General features: G+C 43.4%; 1 protein-coding gene across 1 annotated transcript in view; it reads right to left on the reverse strand.

Annotated features, from left to right (window-relative positions):
* Positions 1 to 4698: 4698 nt before the first annotated feature.
* The window catches only part of LOC103371623 (nicolin-1-like), a 15123-nt gene continuing 3659 nt past the window's right edge, over positions 4699 to 16162 (reverse strand). Inside the window, exons 2-7 of the mRNA XM_008301008.1 lie at positions 15885 to 16034; positions 14101 to 14280; positions 11101 to 11214; positions 9449 to 9517; positions 7279 to 7383; positions 4699 to 5926 (exon numbers count right to left, since the gene is read on the reverse strand). Coding sequence (XP_008299230.1) covers positions 5885 to 5926; positions 7279 to 7383; positions 9449 to 9517; positions 11101 to 11214; positions 14101 to 14280; positions 15885 to 16031 — 657 coding nt within the window. The 5' untranslated portion in view covers positions 16032 to 16034 and the 3' untranslated portion in view covers positions 4699 to 5884. The remainder of the gene's footprint in view (positions 5927 to 7278; positions 7384 to 9448; positions 9518 to 11100; positions 11215 to 14100; positions 14281 to 15884; positions 16035 to 16162) is intronic.

Raw genomic sequence — 16162 nt, forward strand, 5'->3', positions numbered from 1 at the left:
AAGGGGGAGCACAATTTGCTAGCATTTTTCTTAACTACTTAACGCAGCACATATGCTAACGGGATAAAAATGCTGTTATGGTGGCTTTCAGGTATATGAGCTTTAAGTGAAGGTCACTAAGGGTCACGTAAGTCTTTGTCATGGGGCCCCTTTACCAGCTAAACCCCCATAATGCTCTCTGCTCACCAGCATTTTTAAAAAAAATCGATCAGTCTCACTAAACAAAATCTAAATTCTTCGTTTATGTCCACCGTAGAGCAGAACCCAAGCGATACAAGTTTAGATTAATTTTCCAAACCAACAATCTGCAGCGTTATCAACCAATAAACGACACTTGATTTGGGCCGATACAGGAGCAATAATCAATACCAGATCATATTAAACACACTCGCTGAGGCCGGAGGTCACTAAACACCACAGAAGTCTTTCTCATGGGGCCGCTTTAACCAGCTAAACACCCACAATGCTCTCTGCTTGCCAACATGAACTGGCTGTAGTCCTGGTGTGAAACAGTAAGAGGCTCCACCTGGTGGAACAATCAGGTACTACAGCCGATCATCTTTCAACATTCATAAGCTGCTAATCATTTACATTGCTAATTTGCAATTAGTTTGTGAGCGATGCATGCTCACAAACCTGCATACTCCAGCAATCGCAATTATTATTTTTGACTTAGCTAGTTAGTCACATTTGACTACCTTGTCTCCATTAGCGCACCATCAAGCCATTAAAAAATCCTAAACACAAAAATGACAAAAAAAAAAAAACAGTTTGACGCTCAAACTTTGTTTACGTTTTCAGCCGTTATGTTCGTACAAGTTTAATATGTTTGGCAGCTCATGATCATTTTCCGTATCAATCGATTGGTTAACGATATAAAAAGTCAGAAAATGGTGGAAAATGTCCATCAAATCACCAAAGATATTCAGTTTACTGTCACAGACAACAGAAAATGTTCACATTTAAGAACAACTGGACGCTAAACACATTTTGTGACATGCATGTGGGGAACACTGGGCTTCCATCTCCACCATTGGAGCTTCTCAACAGGCTTCCTGACCACCGACGGAACATTGCTAAATAGCCTGGGTGCCGAAATGAAATGTTCGAAAGCTATTCAGCTGTCAAGGGTACACGCTGGATTGATTCGAGTGACTTTAATGTACTTGCAATGTGCATTATCTTGGAATCGATTTTGGAGTCTTACATGACCCAGATTGGATGGTGGGTGGGGGGGCGGCCAGTACACGAACAGAACAAGACGGTGGGTGAATGAACCCTTCAGCTGAAAAATCCCATTTTTCTGGGATGAAGTATGTAAAAATATGCACAGTGCGAAATAAACTGCGGCCGGTCAGAGGTGAACGTGCTCCTCGGCTCGCTTCAAACATCTACTGTCGTCTTATCATGGAGCTGAATTAGCTGATAAGGAGGCCGGAGGAGAGCTGAGGGATGGGGGCGGCCCAGAAGACGGAGGTTTTCTGGGTTGCGTTGGAAGGAGATTTGTGTTGCCTATTAGAGGGGAAAACAAACAGATTCATCACCCCACTGCCGCCGCCGCCGCCGCAGGTTCGTCCATCTCTGTAGTCGTCTTTCTTTCCGTTGCGAACACAGCGTCCCTCCTCCTCCTCCTCCTGCATCCGCTCTGCTCTTACACAAATGTTTTGATGCTCCAGAACGCATCAATATTCAGGGTGCAAGCAGAAGGGTTCGGCCGCATGAATTTAAATGTCAAGTGCACTCGAGTAGGCAGCTGGCTCTGCACATTCCTGCTGCCCGCGCCGGCTTCGGCGGCTTGCTGATTTGTATGAGTGTGTTGTGGGGAAAGGTGCGCCGGCAGCCTCCTGACCGTTCTCAATTTGTTCCTCCGGCCCGCCGCCGTCTCCGACTTCCTCGCAGCTCATTTGCTTTCTGTCGACCGCCCCTCAAGGCGGCTGGGTCGTCAAGTTTATCCGAACATCTCAAAGGACGGAAACGTGCAACGGCGAAGGAACACGGGGAACAATCGGCGCAACCGCAATTTGTTCATAAAAAGGAGGACTTGTTATAATACGACTTACAGATGCAGCAGTGCCTCCAGCCTGCATTAGTCATGAGCTCAAACAAACACAGAACCTGTCGTGGCAAATGCAATTATCCCAACCGTTTGAATCATGTTTTAACGATGATAATATGACAGTTTTTCCTTTCTTCTTACTATTTTTGGGGGTTTTTTTGTTTCCTGGTTTAATCACTTGCAGCAGATTGTTCCCACAGAAAGTGAACGCCGCTTCCTGCCGAACGTCTTTCTGATTGAAACGCCGCGCCGCAGTCATCAATAAAACCCAGCAGGAGCCCAGCGGGGAGCCGACCTGCCTCCTTCTTCCCCGTACGTTGAAAAAAAAAGTGGTTCAACTTTAATCGAGGAGGCTGAAAATCCTCTTTCCTCTGATGGTGAACACACACACACACACACACACACACACCGGCGGTCCAGTTCAGCCTGAACGCTCCATTCATCACGAGTCCTTCTGAGGAAAATCTGCAGCCATTAACCTCTTTTCCTCATCAGGACCAAAACGGCCTCCGAGGCTTCGGGAGCTCGGCCAGGAAACGCTCACTGCAGCTTCTCGCTGCTCCTAAATCGCTCGTCTTCACACCGTCTGACCAACAGGGCGCGATTTCTACTGCCAGCACTGAAACAAGCAAACAGTGAAGCCGATGCGAAGGTTGCAGGAGGTTCCATATTTCAAGAGCAGCTCTCCAAAAAAGCCCGATTTCTCCTGTGCGTTAAACTGGACCGAGAGCGTTAAGCCACTTAAAAATATAAAAAGCTTGGTCTGAAACTCAAGATAAATGCAGAGAAGCCAATGCAAACAAAACGTGGTCCCGTACGCCTGGTTGGAGACGAGCGCCAGCATCTACGATCGCTTAATTTTCTTCTCCATATATTTGCATAAAAACTGGGTCTGTGGCCAAACGCTTAGGAGCTGTTAGTGAGATGAATGTGGCATCGTCAGCACGTGAAGCTCAGATGCCAAAGATAAAGAAATCAGATCGTAATTTAATGCAGATTCAGCAAATGTTGTTGTGTTTTAATAGATCTAATCAAGTTCTTCGCTTGAGTTTTTCCATTTTATGCTGCTTCCCTCTTTAGCTTCACTGCAGTTCTTATTACTTTAACAAATATTGTATTTTTTGGACTCTTTTATTTTACAGCAAGTTATTTGTCAGATTTAGATTTTACAGTTAAAACATGAATATGAAGCGTTGTGATCAATTAAAACATTCTAACGCATACTTTCTGCCTGTTATCTGTTTACTGTGAACTCCTTTATATGAATATAAAGAAAATGAATCCAACGTTAGCATTAACGTGCTAATTAAGACAGCAAGCTAATCAATCTGATGAAAGACAGCATATAGCTCCATGACACGTAACTGCTAGCTGTCTAGCTCGCTAGCCACATATCAACTCTTCTTTCCTATAGATTGTTTGTGCTCTTAGCTTAGTAGCTATAGCATTAGCACGGAATTGTTAATTAGTTTAGCAAGCTAAGAGCACAACAAATCTAACGAAGGACATCTCACAATGCCTCAGTGACTAGTAACTGCTAGCTGTCTGGCTCGCCACCTAAGCACATATATTGGTTGTGCTCTTTGCTTGCTAGCTATAACATTAGCATTAGCATCATAAGTACAAAGCAGCTAGTTATGTAGCTAGCTAGCTACTGACATATCAAGTACTTTTCCCTATAGATTGGTTGTGCTCTTAGCTTGCAAGCTGTAACATTAGCATTACCTTGCTAATAAGGCTAACAAGCTAACAGCCCAATTAATCTGATCAAAGACATCTTGGGATATCTTTGAGAGGCTACTGCTAGCTGTCTAGCTATCAAACGCTCCTCCTCATGTACTGCTTGCGCTCTTAGCTCGCATGCTATAAAATTAGCATTGACTTGCTAATTAAGTCCAAAACACAAAGTGAACTTGTTGATAAACTGCAGATATCTAATCGATAAATTGATCAGCAACATGTGGGCAAAACATTAACGAGAAGAACTTAATATGACAGAAACAAGCTTTGGGAGAAAGTTGACTCAGATGTTCATGAGCTAACGTGCAGGTAGCGATGCAGACATTTTGGCTTCACTTCTGGGTAACTGTCACGTCTGTGTTTACAGTCTGTGATCGACAGACGGAGCGGAAAGTGACAGAAACGTACGCATTAACGAGAATAAATCAGATTAACTGTCAGGCTCAGCCTCAATGTCAGACTCATTTTAAAAAACTCCCGTGAAGGCAGCAAATAAATTCCACTGAGCTCCATGATTTAAACCGAATTCATCAGGAAACTGTCTGAATAACATCTGAGATTCAGAATCTGCAGCGTGTTTGAGGGATCGTGCAGCAGCCTCCTAATGCTCTCTTGTGCTATTAATGTTTACAATATGAGAGGGGGGGAGAAAAAAAAACAGGATGTTCCCTGCAAAGTTCAACACAAAGAACACAAAAACAACACTTGTCCTCTTTATTTCAGTCAGCCTTGGTGGAGGAACCTCCTGAGAATCCGCCGCCTTGTTCTGCACTTTAAGTAAAACGAGAGCTGCTGTATTTTAAGAAGCACCGCCGGGACTCCATTTAGCAGCAGCTGCTAAATACGCTCCACGTACAACAGTCCTCTTTGGCAGCTGCTCGGTCATGCACGACGCAGCGAAAGAAAGCAGAGAATTAGTTTTTATTCATGTTTGGCAACAAGATGCACACACAGAGTCCACGTCGCTCGGCTTCTGTCGGAGTCCTGCAGTCACACGGTGGACGTGCAAACAGACTGAAAATAGCAAAGGCAGAAAGCACTGATTATGCCGGATGACTCATTTCTGAATAATACATATCATATTAGGGCCGCCGCTGGAGAATATTTTCATTATTTTTCAGCATAAAATGACAATAAAAAAAAGTGGGGGGAAAAAAAAAAAGCCTGTCGTGTCAGAGTCCACCGAGATGTCCAGAATCTGAATAGCTGGAAAAACGCTGAAGTCTGAGAAGCTGCAAACAGATTAATAATAAATAACACAAACTATGAAGCCATATTACTGCAGATTAAGCGACACAGCAGGACGTAAGCTAATTAAATTAGCTGCAAGATAAAAGCAATAATAAACCATTATTACTTAATAATGTAGTTTAAGTTTGTATATTTGTATTTTTACTTCCAGTGGAGGGTTGTTGTCCTGCAGTGCTGCTACTTCTACTTCATGTTATGTGTCGCGTCATCCTATAATCATTAATGCATTAGTAACGTGAATCTGTAATACTCGTGTCAAGTGCATCGAACCTCGTCAGCGTCGAACTTTTCCATCTCGGCTCCTCGCTGACACGATGCTTTTATTAGCTCCAGACCCTAATTCCTTTAAAAACCAGACCTTAACCCAAATATTAAATGTGGAATCTCAACACTCTTCCCAAAAAAAACGTGTCCTCTGAAGGTCTTCAACCTAAATTTACCAGCACTCAAAGTGAAGTTAGCGGCACTTTTTTTTTTTTAATGGTGCTCTGCTGCCACCAAGTGTTCAACATGCAGCATTTCTACCTTTGTTTTTTTTTACATTTTGAAGGTCTTATCTGAGGATTTAATAAAACCGAAGCACATGTCGTGTTTGTCGGATTCACAGTCAAAGGGAGACTAAACAATGAGTTCAACAGCGACATTCGACTAAATTAAATTTTAAAAAACCTGCTGCGTCGCCTGCATGCCGTATGAATAAACAATATTATCACACTTGATCTGCAGCATTACGAGTCCACATTCACAGTAGCTTCTCCTTCCCAGCAGCTGTTTTGTTCCAAAGCGATGGGAGTTTCTTCACCGTTGCTCCCTCGGACAGTTCGTCCACGAACGGTTTTACGTCAAGGAGAGCAAGTTGATGTCGTAGCATCCGTCCACCTGCGGCGACAAACAACAGAACGTCTCAGTTCACACGTCGGACACGGAGGCTTTCACTTGTTTCGTGTTGGACTGACGTCTACCTCGATGCACTTTTTTTTATTTCAGTTTTATTTCACACGTGACGAAAAAGAGCAACGACATTTCTGTTGGTGAAGCTCTGTTATGTGTTTAGATTATAAACCAGGAAGGAAAACGTCACTGATTCCCTCCAAAACTAAATCATTCATATAAATGCGCTGCAGCCAGCCGACCAATAGCTTGAACTATCTCCCGCTGGTTGACGAGAAAACTCTAGTGGTGATAAATGTCTTGAGTTTCGACGCCGTAATCCTGTGGCTCAATCCCTAACCGGCAGTTTTTAGCTAAATTCCTGATTTACGTCAACATTTGACAACATAAAGTACAGATATTAGTCAAAACCTACGCTGATATATCACATACTTCATGAGATTTTTGAAAAAAAAGTCCCTCAAGACACTTAAAGCACTCTTTATGTTCGATCAGACTCTGGATCGACGACACGATGAGAAGCAACCGAGAAAATATCAGGTTTTTATCTTTAATAGCTCCTGAGGTCGACGAGCGATTTCCTGAATAAAAAACATCTCGGCGAGCGGTTGACGTAGCCAGTCGAAATTAAACAGGAGCCATTTTGAACATTCGTAGTTTATGACGATAAAAGCTTCGAGCGAATCCGAGACGGTCGAGCAGAAAGTCGCTGAAGACTCGAGATGAAACAAGTTTGACCGCCGTCATTGCTTTTATGGAAACGTTTACATTTCTGTTTATCTTTATTAGAAATGAAGACAAAAACAACAACTATCGGAGGTTTACGGTCATCAACATGTGGGTTCTGCGGCACCGAAACCACGAGACGCCGCCGAAGAAGACGACGACGATTCTGGATTTTCACACACCGGCTGTTGACAAAAAGATGTGACGCAAATGTTTGTGTTCTTCATACAGACGACGGCAAAAGCCTCTCAGATCACGTCTCCTACATGTAGTTGGACGTCGCAGCTTTTCCGTTTGTGCAGCGAGGTTCAAGTACGAGTGCAAATGTATGATAAGGCAGGCAGCTTTTGAGGCTGAAAAAGCAGATTGCTCTTCCACTTCTGCGTCGTCTATTGACTGTTCAGGTGCTCAGGAAAATGCACCAGAAGGATTTTGTGTTTTATTTATTTCTCCTTTGACGGAGGAAAATCAGCTTGTGTGACATATTGATGCACTCAGCCCTCATCTGGAGCCTAATTTTGGCTCTTTCATGCCTCCTCCTCCCATTAGTGTCGGAAACGTGTGATTTTTTTCTTAAATATCTCCCTAAACCAGCTGCTTGTGTTTCAGCTCACGTCGAAGCGTCCGATGGAGGCCGTGGTCTGGTTGGTCTGCATCACCTCCGTCAGAGCCCACATCTGCTGGATGCTAGACGACACCGTCTGCGGGTCTGGGAGGCCCTGAAAGAAATCACACAGACACGTTATTTACTGTTTAAACATCTGATTCATACAGCTAGCTCCTCCGCTACAGCATCTGAATGAGGATGCTGGGAAAGCTTCACCTCCTCGTGGGCTAACAGCTCGGCTCTGTGCATTTTTCACATAATCTGATATTTTCTTAATGAGAATTAATAATGAACATATAATAAAAATCAAATCAGGAAATTTGAAGATTTTCGGCTGGCATGAATTCTTCACACCCCTCCTGGAAGACAAGCTCTAGCTGGGAAATAATTCATCGCTCCTTCATTTATTCGCCCAACAGTAGTTAAAATTGAATATATCGAGGGTAAAAAGCCGATGGAGCACGAGGGGAGGCTCTCATCAGGCTGAGAAAACCCCAAACTCTCAGAAAAAACACCGAGGATGTGACCTGGTGTCCTCGACGGGAGCTACAGCTGCATCCTAAAAAGCTTCTAGTCCAGGAACTAAAATGTTCCTTTAGATCGCTTGTTGTTTTCAAGAGACATTAAGTTCAGACAAATTAGTAGGAACATTTTTGCTTTACAGTCTAGTCGGTGACAACGTTGAGATAATAAACATTTAAGCCGCAAGTGGCGATGGACGGGTCCTCACCGTATGATTGTCGGCCTTCGCGCACATCAGGGTTCGGCAGAAATGCGCTCCAGGCGGGACTCTGATCCTGCGTGTCGAGTTTCGGCCAGATCAGAGCATGTGCGGCCCAGTTACGAGCCACTTCCTGTTCCTGTGTGTGGTGTGGCGTGCTGGCAACGCGCTCTGGTTTGGACTCGGAGCATGTGTGTGAAGTTTGATGCCAATTGAAGCACATACGGGCCAGTTACACAGCACGTCTCATATTTTGGGGATTTATGGCGTTGTGGCCAAATTCCATTGGTCGCCATTTCCACACCGTTAGACTTGTGCGGACACTTTTAATAACATTGAATCACCACCTCCTGTAGTTTGTGCTGGCCAAATTTCAAATGTGTACGACCTTGAGGTGATAGATTTTGAAAATGGCCAAAAATGAGCGAAACTCGCCAAAATTCTCACCGTGTTTTTTTCAAAATGGCGGACTTCCTGTTGGGTTTAGGGCTTGGTGCTTATCGAAGTTTTTGTGCGTCCCGACCTGCTACACATGCCCACCGAATCTTGTAGCTGTAGGTGAAACGACCTTCCGACGGGACTCCGTCGAATGCCAGAAACACAGCGAAAATGTGCGAAATGGCCATTGATCAAAATTGCACAGCCCACCATTTCCACGCCGTCAGACTTTTGCGGAGTGTTTTTAATAACTTTTAATCACCATTTCCTGTAGTTTGTGCCGGCCAAATTTCAGGCGTGTACGACCTTCCCTGTAGGAGGAGATAGATTTTGAAAATGCCAAAAAAATGGCCAAAAATGAGCAAAAATGGCCCGCAATGCTCAAAGTTTTTCCAAGATGGCAGGTTTCCTGTTGGGTTTACGAAAACACACAAATGGACTTTTTTTGAGCAGCACGAGTTGTTACACATGTGTACCAAATTTCGTAGCTGTAGGTGAAACGTAGTCCCCAATGGGAATGAAATATTGTAGGAGGCGCAGTTGAGCCATGTTGAATTTTAGAGCTTGGCCCAACTGGACTTTTTAGTTCGTCCCAACCTGCTCTATGTGCCTTTGAAATTGCATAGCTCTAGGTCAAACGTGCTTACGATAGGAAGAAATTTTCAAGGGGGCGCTGTGGAGCCATTTCGACAGTGACATGTCCAAGTCCCCTATAATGTTGCGATTGTCGCCAGTCCTGATGTGTTAGTGCTCGGACTCTAATAAAGCGACCGGTGACAAAAGTGAACGTGGAGGAGATTCAAGTCGAGCTGCTGCTTAAATCGACTTAAAGTAAATAGATTTTACAAACTAGCAGAGACGACTGAGACCAAGTGGCTGAAACTGAACTCTGTGAATCCCCAGAATGGACCACAGATGCTGCATCCCTAATTTCTAGGGAACTACCCCGCCACCAAGGGTAAAATCAATCATGTGTGTTTTTCCTGTAAAGGTTCCTCGTTGCTGTGGAAACATTTACCTCCAGGTCCGGGTGTTGGTCGACCAGAGTCAGGTCTGACAGCCAATCAGAAACCTCCTTCTCTGGGTCCTGGACAGGGAGCAAAACAGAAAGCGAGTTTTTTAATCCCTGCAGCTGATTTTTGTTCTTACACGGACGATATTTCTTCAACTTCACTGGAGTCGCTCCGAGCGGAGATAATTAATTGTCGGGATCGGACGTGTGTTTACAGGCGCCGAAGCGTTTAAACTGAATATATAGTCTTTGACGCGCAGGTCCACCTGCTGGGAAGCGTCTCATCTTCTGGAAGAACAACAACTTTATTGAGAAAATCTAATTAACTTGAAGGGAGAAAACGACGAAAGCATGGAGCCACGCTGTGTCCTGGAAACACAGAAAATCTCCTGCAGTCAAGAAAAGTAAACTGTTGTGTCGATTAAAGACCGAGAACCAGAGAATGAGACGGACAGAAGTGATCGGATGCTGGGATTCAGTAAAAACCAACTGGATTTCTCTTTTTTTTTTTTTAGGTTCTTCCGATTCTTCTGGAGCCTGATGGAGAAGTTCAGTTGCTTTTTTCCGAAGCTTCTGGGACTGATTCAGAGTCTCGGTGGTTACTCATCGCTAATGTTTTTCTATTTTACAGATTATTGATCCCTCGATGTGATCGTGCCGGTCTGTTCGGACATGCTGTTATTCTGATTATTAGTGGAATATAATAAGTACAGTCATTGTAAAACGAGATCTGACCCGTTTTGACATTCGACAGCAGTAAAAAAAACCCTAAACGTCGTTCTTTTGGCCCAAAATACACACAAATGTTATACTTTTGTACAGGTGCTACGAATGTTTTGCACAATGAGGCTGTTTGGGGTCAAATTTTTAGATTTTAGTTCCACCAGTCGAGGAAAGTGGTGCTTTTAGGGACTCTCGAAACTCTCTCATTTACATTTATTAATGTGACATCGACCGATTAGACATCCTAAATAGATCTGTAGTTTAAAATTTGGTACGGACACTTATAAATCATGAGCAGTATGTAAAGGCTAAAGATGCTAAAAACACATAAAAATCGGTAACTTGTGCAATCACACAACAAGCGTCTGAACAAAATCCACACGGACTCCCAGAGAACAAGGACGAGGATAAGTTCGATCCGGCGACTAAAACGCTCTGGATTGTCAGAAAGCACAAACCGGGATGACGCCTTTTGCTCAAATAAAACAGCAGACAGTGATGGCGTGCACTAAGTGGTAAACGGGGATTATTTTCATGTTTTTTTCTTGCTCCGGAGCGTCTTTCAGCTCCTCGTTTTGGTTCTAACATCGTGAAAAACGTCTCTCAGAACGGTGACGACGTGTTGAGTGTTTACAGACTAAACATCTCCTTCAGCTTTAACGGCTCCCGTTTATCATTCTGTCCAAATACTCGCTCAGCGTCGAAGCTTTGACGGTTACATTCAGCCGATAATCCGCTCAGGTGGCAGCAGAACATCCAAACGGCAACGCTTTACTCACTACGTGGATACAACAGCCTCCCTCTGAGCTGGCAAACTGAAAACCCAGAAAAGTAAAAGCTCTTCCACGTCACAGAGTTTATTCTCTCTGTTTTTTCCCCCCATTTAGTTTGTGATCAAGTTTACGCCCCCTGTTGGCTGAAATACAAACACTGACCGGCTCCAGGTGAGGGAAGATCTTGACGTCCTCCAGGCTGAAGGTGAGCCAGGCGGAGGACGGCTGCCTCAGGATCAGCCTCACCGACACGACGTGGTCCGCCTCCGCCTGCATCTGGCAGCAGCGAGGAAAGACACGGAGGGATTACACCAGAGGGACGGGGATGGATCTGAAAACGACAGTCATGAGGGCATCCTCCTCTGAGCCGGAGGAACATCGGCTAACGAAACACTGGACGGGGACGTTGCTTCCTTCCCTAAACACGACGTTGCACGATAACAAAGCGAGGACGTTCTCAATGCAACGTTTGAGGAGCACTTTTAGAGGAACTAAAAACAAAACATCGCCTGAACTTTGCAGAACTTTCTAGAACAAAACTTGATGTCAGATGAGCTCAGGAATGTGTTCTGTGCAGTGAGACAGAATCTTTTGGGATTATTTCTTTGACAATAATTTAAAAAACACATTTTCAAACATTTTCTCTAAGTGTTCACTGCTGCAAATGTGATGTAGACGTGACTGCAGAGATCTGTTTTCATACTCGTCTCTGCATAAACACAGCCTGCAGCTCCACCTCTCTGGTTTCTACGGTTTCTCACTGCTCAATGGAGCCATTTTGGCTCCGTTCAGCCGACGTTTGGATCGTTGCAGCAATAACACGCACCACAAGGTGATGCCAGGTCGTTAAAGTCTTCTCAGGACTGCAAACTATTCCCAGTGCTTCTCATTGTCGACACAAATTCTCTTAAATGAGCATTTTCACATGAACTCGCTGTGTGGTTTGTCATCAGTTACACAAATGCAAAACATGTTAATCAACAAAATAATAAGCAACACACCCCCCAAAAATATAATTATCATGTAATGCGAGCAACACACACTAACCGAGATAGTTGTGATTAAGTGTGTGGATCATCATCTCAAAGTTTGAAGCCTCTCACAATAAAAACAACTCAAATTTTAGGACATTTTCTGGAGAAAGGTTTAGCAGGTTTCTAGTGCATCCTCCTCCTACCTGTTCATTCTCCTCCTGTGCACTTTTAACTGAACATCGTGCCTAAATAATGTGATTTACAGGCCAAGCTGCATAGAGAATGATGTGTTTTTGAAGTAATTATCACTGAAATGGAAGAAGGAACAGTTTTTTTTTTTTTGTCTTTCAGGTTCAAATCCTGCTGCATAAAACCGCCGCAGTAACGCAGCACCATGAACATCCCTTAAGGCTAAAGATGACAAACAACAAGCCGTAAAAAGTGAATGAACATCGCTTACGCTGTCACAATTAGCCTGTAAACCCGTCAGCCTCGGAGCGCCGTCTCAAGTAAACACAAACTAAATCATCATTCACCAGCTGGCTCTGTTTGCTCAGAGAACAAACGCGGAGAAAGAAAAGGAAAAAGAAGTCTCCGCAGATCGACATCACGGCGACTCTTGTGCCTTTTCTCGCTGTTAGCTTGACGCCCGGTGGGACGAACGCATTCACAGAAGTTCAGCTGCAGTCGACAGAAGACGGAGGGTTTTCTAAAAGGGAAACATTCAGGAGACTATTTCTGTTCTGACTGAAGCAAAGTGTGACGAAGAAATACAGAATCATTTGTCCTGCACATTTTGCTGCTGCTGTTCTGTTAGCATGTTTGCTAATTATAAGAGGAGTAAAAAACACCTGAGCCCCTTTAATCAACATGAAACAGGATGCCCTCGAGTCATAATAACACAGCTTCAAACCCAACAGGCGAATAAGTTCCACTAATTCAAATCTGAATCATGTATTTTAAATTGGCGCAACAACGCTCGCAGCTTTCAGCAGACAGAGCTGAGAACAGGCTTAGCTGTTAGCATAGCATTAGCCGCTGTGAGAGGAGCTAGTTTCCTGGTTTCTTGTTCAGTTTTTCCAGTTTCTGCTTGATAAACACTTCTGAGACCTCAGAGTGACGACAGACAGAGAGAGGAGGCTCATCGCACCTGAAGTAGAGCATTTAGTTCATCAATAATCAGTCAATTATTATACAGATATCAATAATCCAAGGAAAAAAGGAAAAAAGTTGGCCGTGATAATTGGCCAGGCGATCATCAATAAATCAACAACACAATAAAGTTTATCTTATCTTAGCCTACCTTAGCTTAGCTTAGCGTATCTTAGATTGTCTTATTTTGTCTCAGCTTGATTGTTCCAATCTTAGCTTCTGTGATCCCATCTTATCTTATCACAGCTCATCTTAGCTTAGCTCACCTTATCTTATCTTACCTTCACTTAGCCTACCTTATCTTAGCTTAGCTCATCTTATCTTAGCTTATTTTAGCTTAGCTTAGGTCATCTTATCTGAGCTCATCTTATCTTACCTTATCTTAGCTTAGTTTATCTTAGCTTAGCTTAGCTCATCTTATCTGAGCTTCCCTTATCTTAGTTTAGCTTAGCTTATCTTAGCTTATTTTAGATGATCGTCTCTCAGTTTATTTTGGCTTATCTTACGTTATCTGAGCTTAGTTTATCTTAGCTTGTCTTTGCTTATTTTATCATATTTTATTTTAGATGATCCTTTCTTAGCTTATTTTGGCTTAGTTTATCTTATCTGAGTTCATCTCATCTTATCATAGCTTACCTTATCATAGCTTCACTTAGCTTACCTTATCTTAGTTTAACTCATTTTGTCTTATCTCACCTTATCTTACCTTCGTTCATCTTTTCTTATCTTAGCTCATCTTATCTTACCTTCACTTAGCCTACCCTATCATATCTTAGCTCATCTTATCTTAGCTTATCATAGCTTTCCTTAACTTAGCTTATCTTACCTTTGCTCATCTTTTCTTATCGTAGCTCATCTTCCCTTATCTTAGCTTAGCTTAGTTTATCTTATCTTATTTTATCTTATCTTCTTGTCTTATTTTATTTTGTCTTATCTTACATTAAATCAAGTCTTCCTGGTTTACTTCCCCTGATGAGTTGGATTGATCCTGTTCTTTGTTCTTTCACCCTCCGCTACCCGTCGCCCTGCCGCCCACCTGAGTCCTGTGGATGGAGTAGTAGTCTTGGGAGCCCCCCTCGGTGTGGGGGTTGTCCATCAGCGGCAGGTCTCTGAGGGCCGTGCACCACTTGGCCGGCGCCTCCTGACCGGGGCTCCTCCTCAGCAGGCGCACCGTCACGTAGGCCGTGTAGTAGTTCTTAAAGGTGATCTCCTCAATCTGAAACACAGGCGGGAATGACATGAAGCTCCTCAGTGATCTCCTGGATGAAACCAAACTTACAGTAAATCAGGCTCGTTAGGCCACGTTGGCGCCTGGAGGAATTTGCCCGCGGACCGTCTGGGGTCTTAACCTGTTGTTTAAGCAACAGCGAGTCCGCCAGATTAACATGAAAACCCAAAGTCGGCAGAGGCGTCAGAATGCTTGGTGGAGATTATTCCTTTGTGCACAAGCCGGCTCCGGGCGGACGCCTTTGAAGCTCGCAGCTTTGAGCTAATGAGGAGTCGCTCTGCATTAAAAGTGATTTTTAATTAGGACTAAATGCCGAAAAAGTAGGTCAGCAGCCCGAAATGTTTCGAGCGTCTCCGCAGACGGAGGCGCAGCGTTGTACTAAAACAAATGTTTTTGCATGTGTGTGTGTTTGCTGGTTTATTAGCTGCCAGACGGAGGGATGGTGAGAAAAACCAGGGCTGAGGAGACTTTTAGCTGCATGTTGGGAGAAAGAAAAAACACAAACCAGGAAGAGATCACACACATTATTCTCCTGCAACAGTACATTTAGAAACCAAGCAGGGCAGCGGATACGCATTCTCATTGCTGAGTCTTGATCAGTCATTTAATTGGGTTGTTTATCTTTTTGTTTATTTAGCTTTTCCTTGACTACGTTTTGATGTTTTTGGTATTTTAATGCAGTTAAATGGATGCGAGGCAGGAAGCTCATCAAGCGCCTTGTGTTTGCAGGAAATTTGGTGATTTTCTGTTTGTCTCCAACAGTTTTTCTGCTTTTTTGCAGCATTTATGGATTTTGACATAAAAAAATGATGCAAATAAGAGCGACAATATGATACTGGAATAAAAATATACTCAAACTACTAAAAGTAAAGGCGCTAATCGTGCAGAATGTTTTATGTTATATAACTGGGTTACGACTATTAATGCACTATTGTTTTTGAAACGTTAATGCTGCAGCTAATAAAGGTGGAGATTTAGTTCAAAATCAATCCGATTAGACAGAAATGCAGCAAATTAAAACATCTGAGAAACTGGAACCAGAAAATATTTGGAACTATTGCTGGAAAAAATGATTGAACGCAGCACATGTTGGTGTTTTTAACAGGCTTTCCGACAGTTACATGATTGAAAAACTGGTATTTCAGACTCTGATAAAGAACCTAGACTCAGTGAAGTCACTGTTTCATGCAGCTACCTGCTCATTTTGCTCCACTATTTTCACTAAATCAACATCCTAAGTTTTTATACACTGGCAAAAAAAGAAGCAAAATTAAATTTGTTGGTGTGACAATGATTCTTCTGGATGATCTGATTCATTGTTTGGTCTTTAAAATGTCAGAAAAAACATCCAAAACCCAAAAATAGTCCGTTTACTGTCACTGGGGAGGAAAGAAACCGGGAAATATTCACATTTAGGAAGCTGCAATCAGACTTTTTTTACTCAAACCAGTGAATAAATCATCAAATCAGGATGCGATTAACTGAACAGTTGACAACTAATCGATCAGCTGATTAATTGCTGTAAAGCATGAAGTGCATTTCAGACCAAATCCACAGCGTTTGAAGTGGACGTCAGAAACCGTGCGGCTTACGTTGACGGGTTTTCCGAAGGGCAGGTTGACGTCGACGACGCAGACGCCAGAGTGAGCCGTGTCTGCTTTGCCGTCGCCGATCTGCAGGTAGACGGGAGGTTTGATGGTGCAGCTCACCGGCACGACGTCCTCGGCGCTCCCACTCATCCTCTGGAAAACAGGGAGAAGCTTCAAGGTACGGCCAAGGAAGCACAACGACAACACTTTCAGTTTGGTGAACGCTAAAGAAATTTGAAGGAAGATTCTGTAAGAAAAAGTTTTCAGGTTGAACTGCAGCC

Source organism: Stegastes partitus, unplaced genomic scaffold, assembly GCF_000690725.1.
Source record: "Stegastes partitus isolate 25-593 unplaced genomic scaffold, Stegastes_partitus-1.0.2 Scaffold1621, whole genome shotgun sequence".
Lineage (NCBI taxonomy): Eukaryota > Metazoa > Chordata > Actinopteri > Pomacentridae > Stegastes > Stegastes partitus.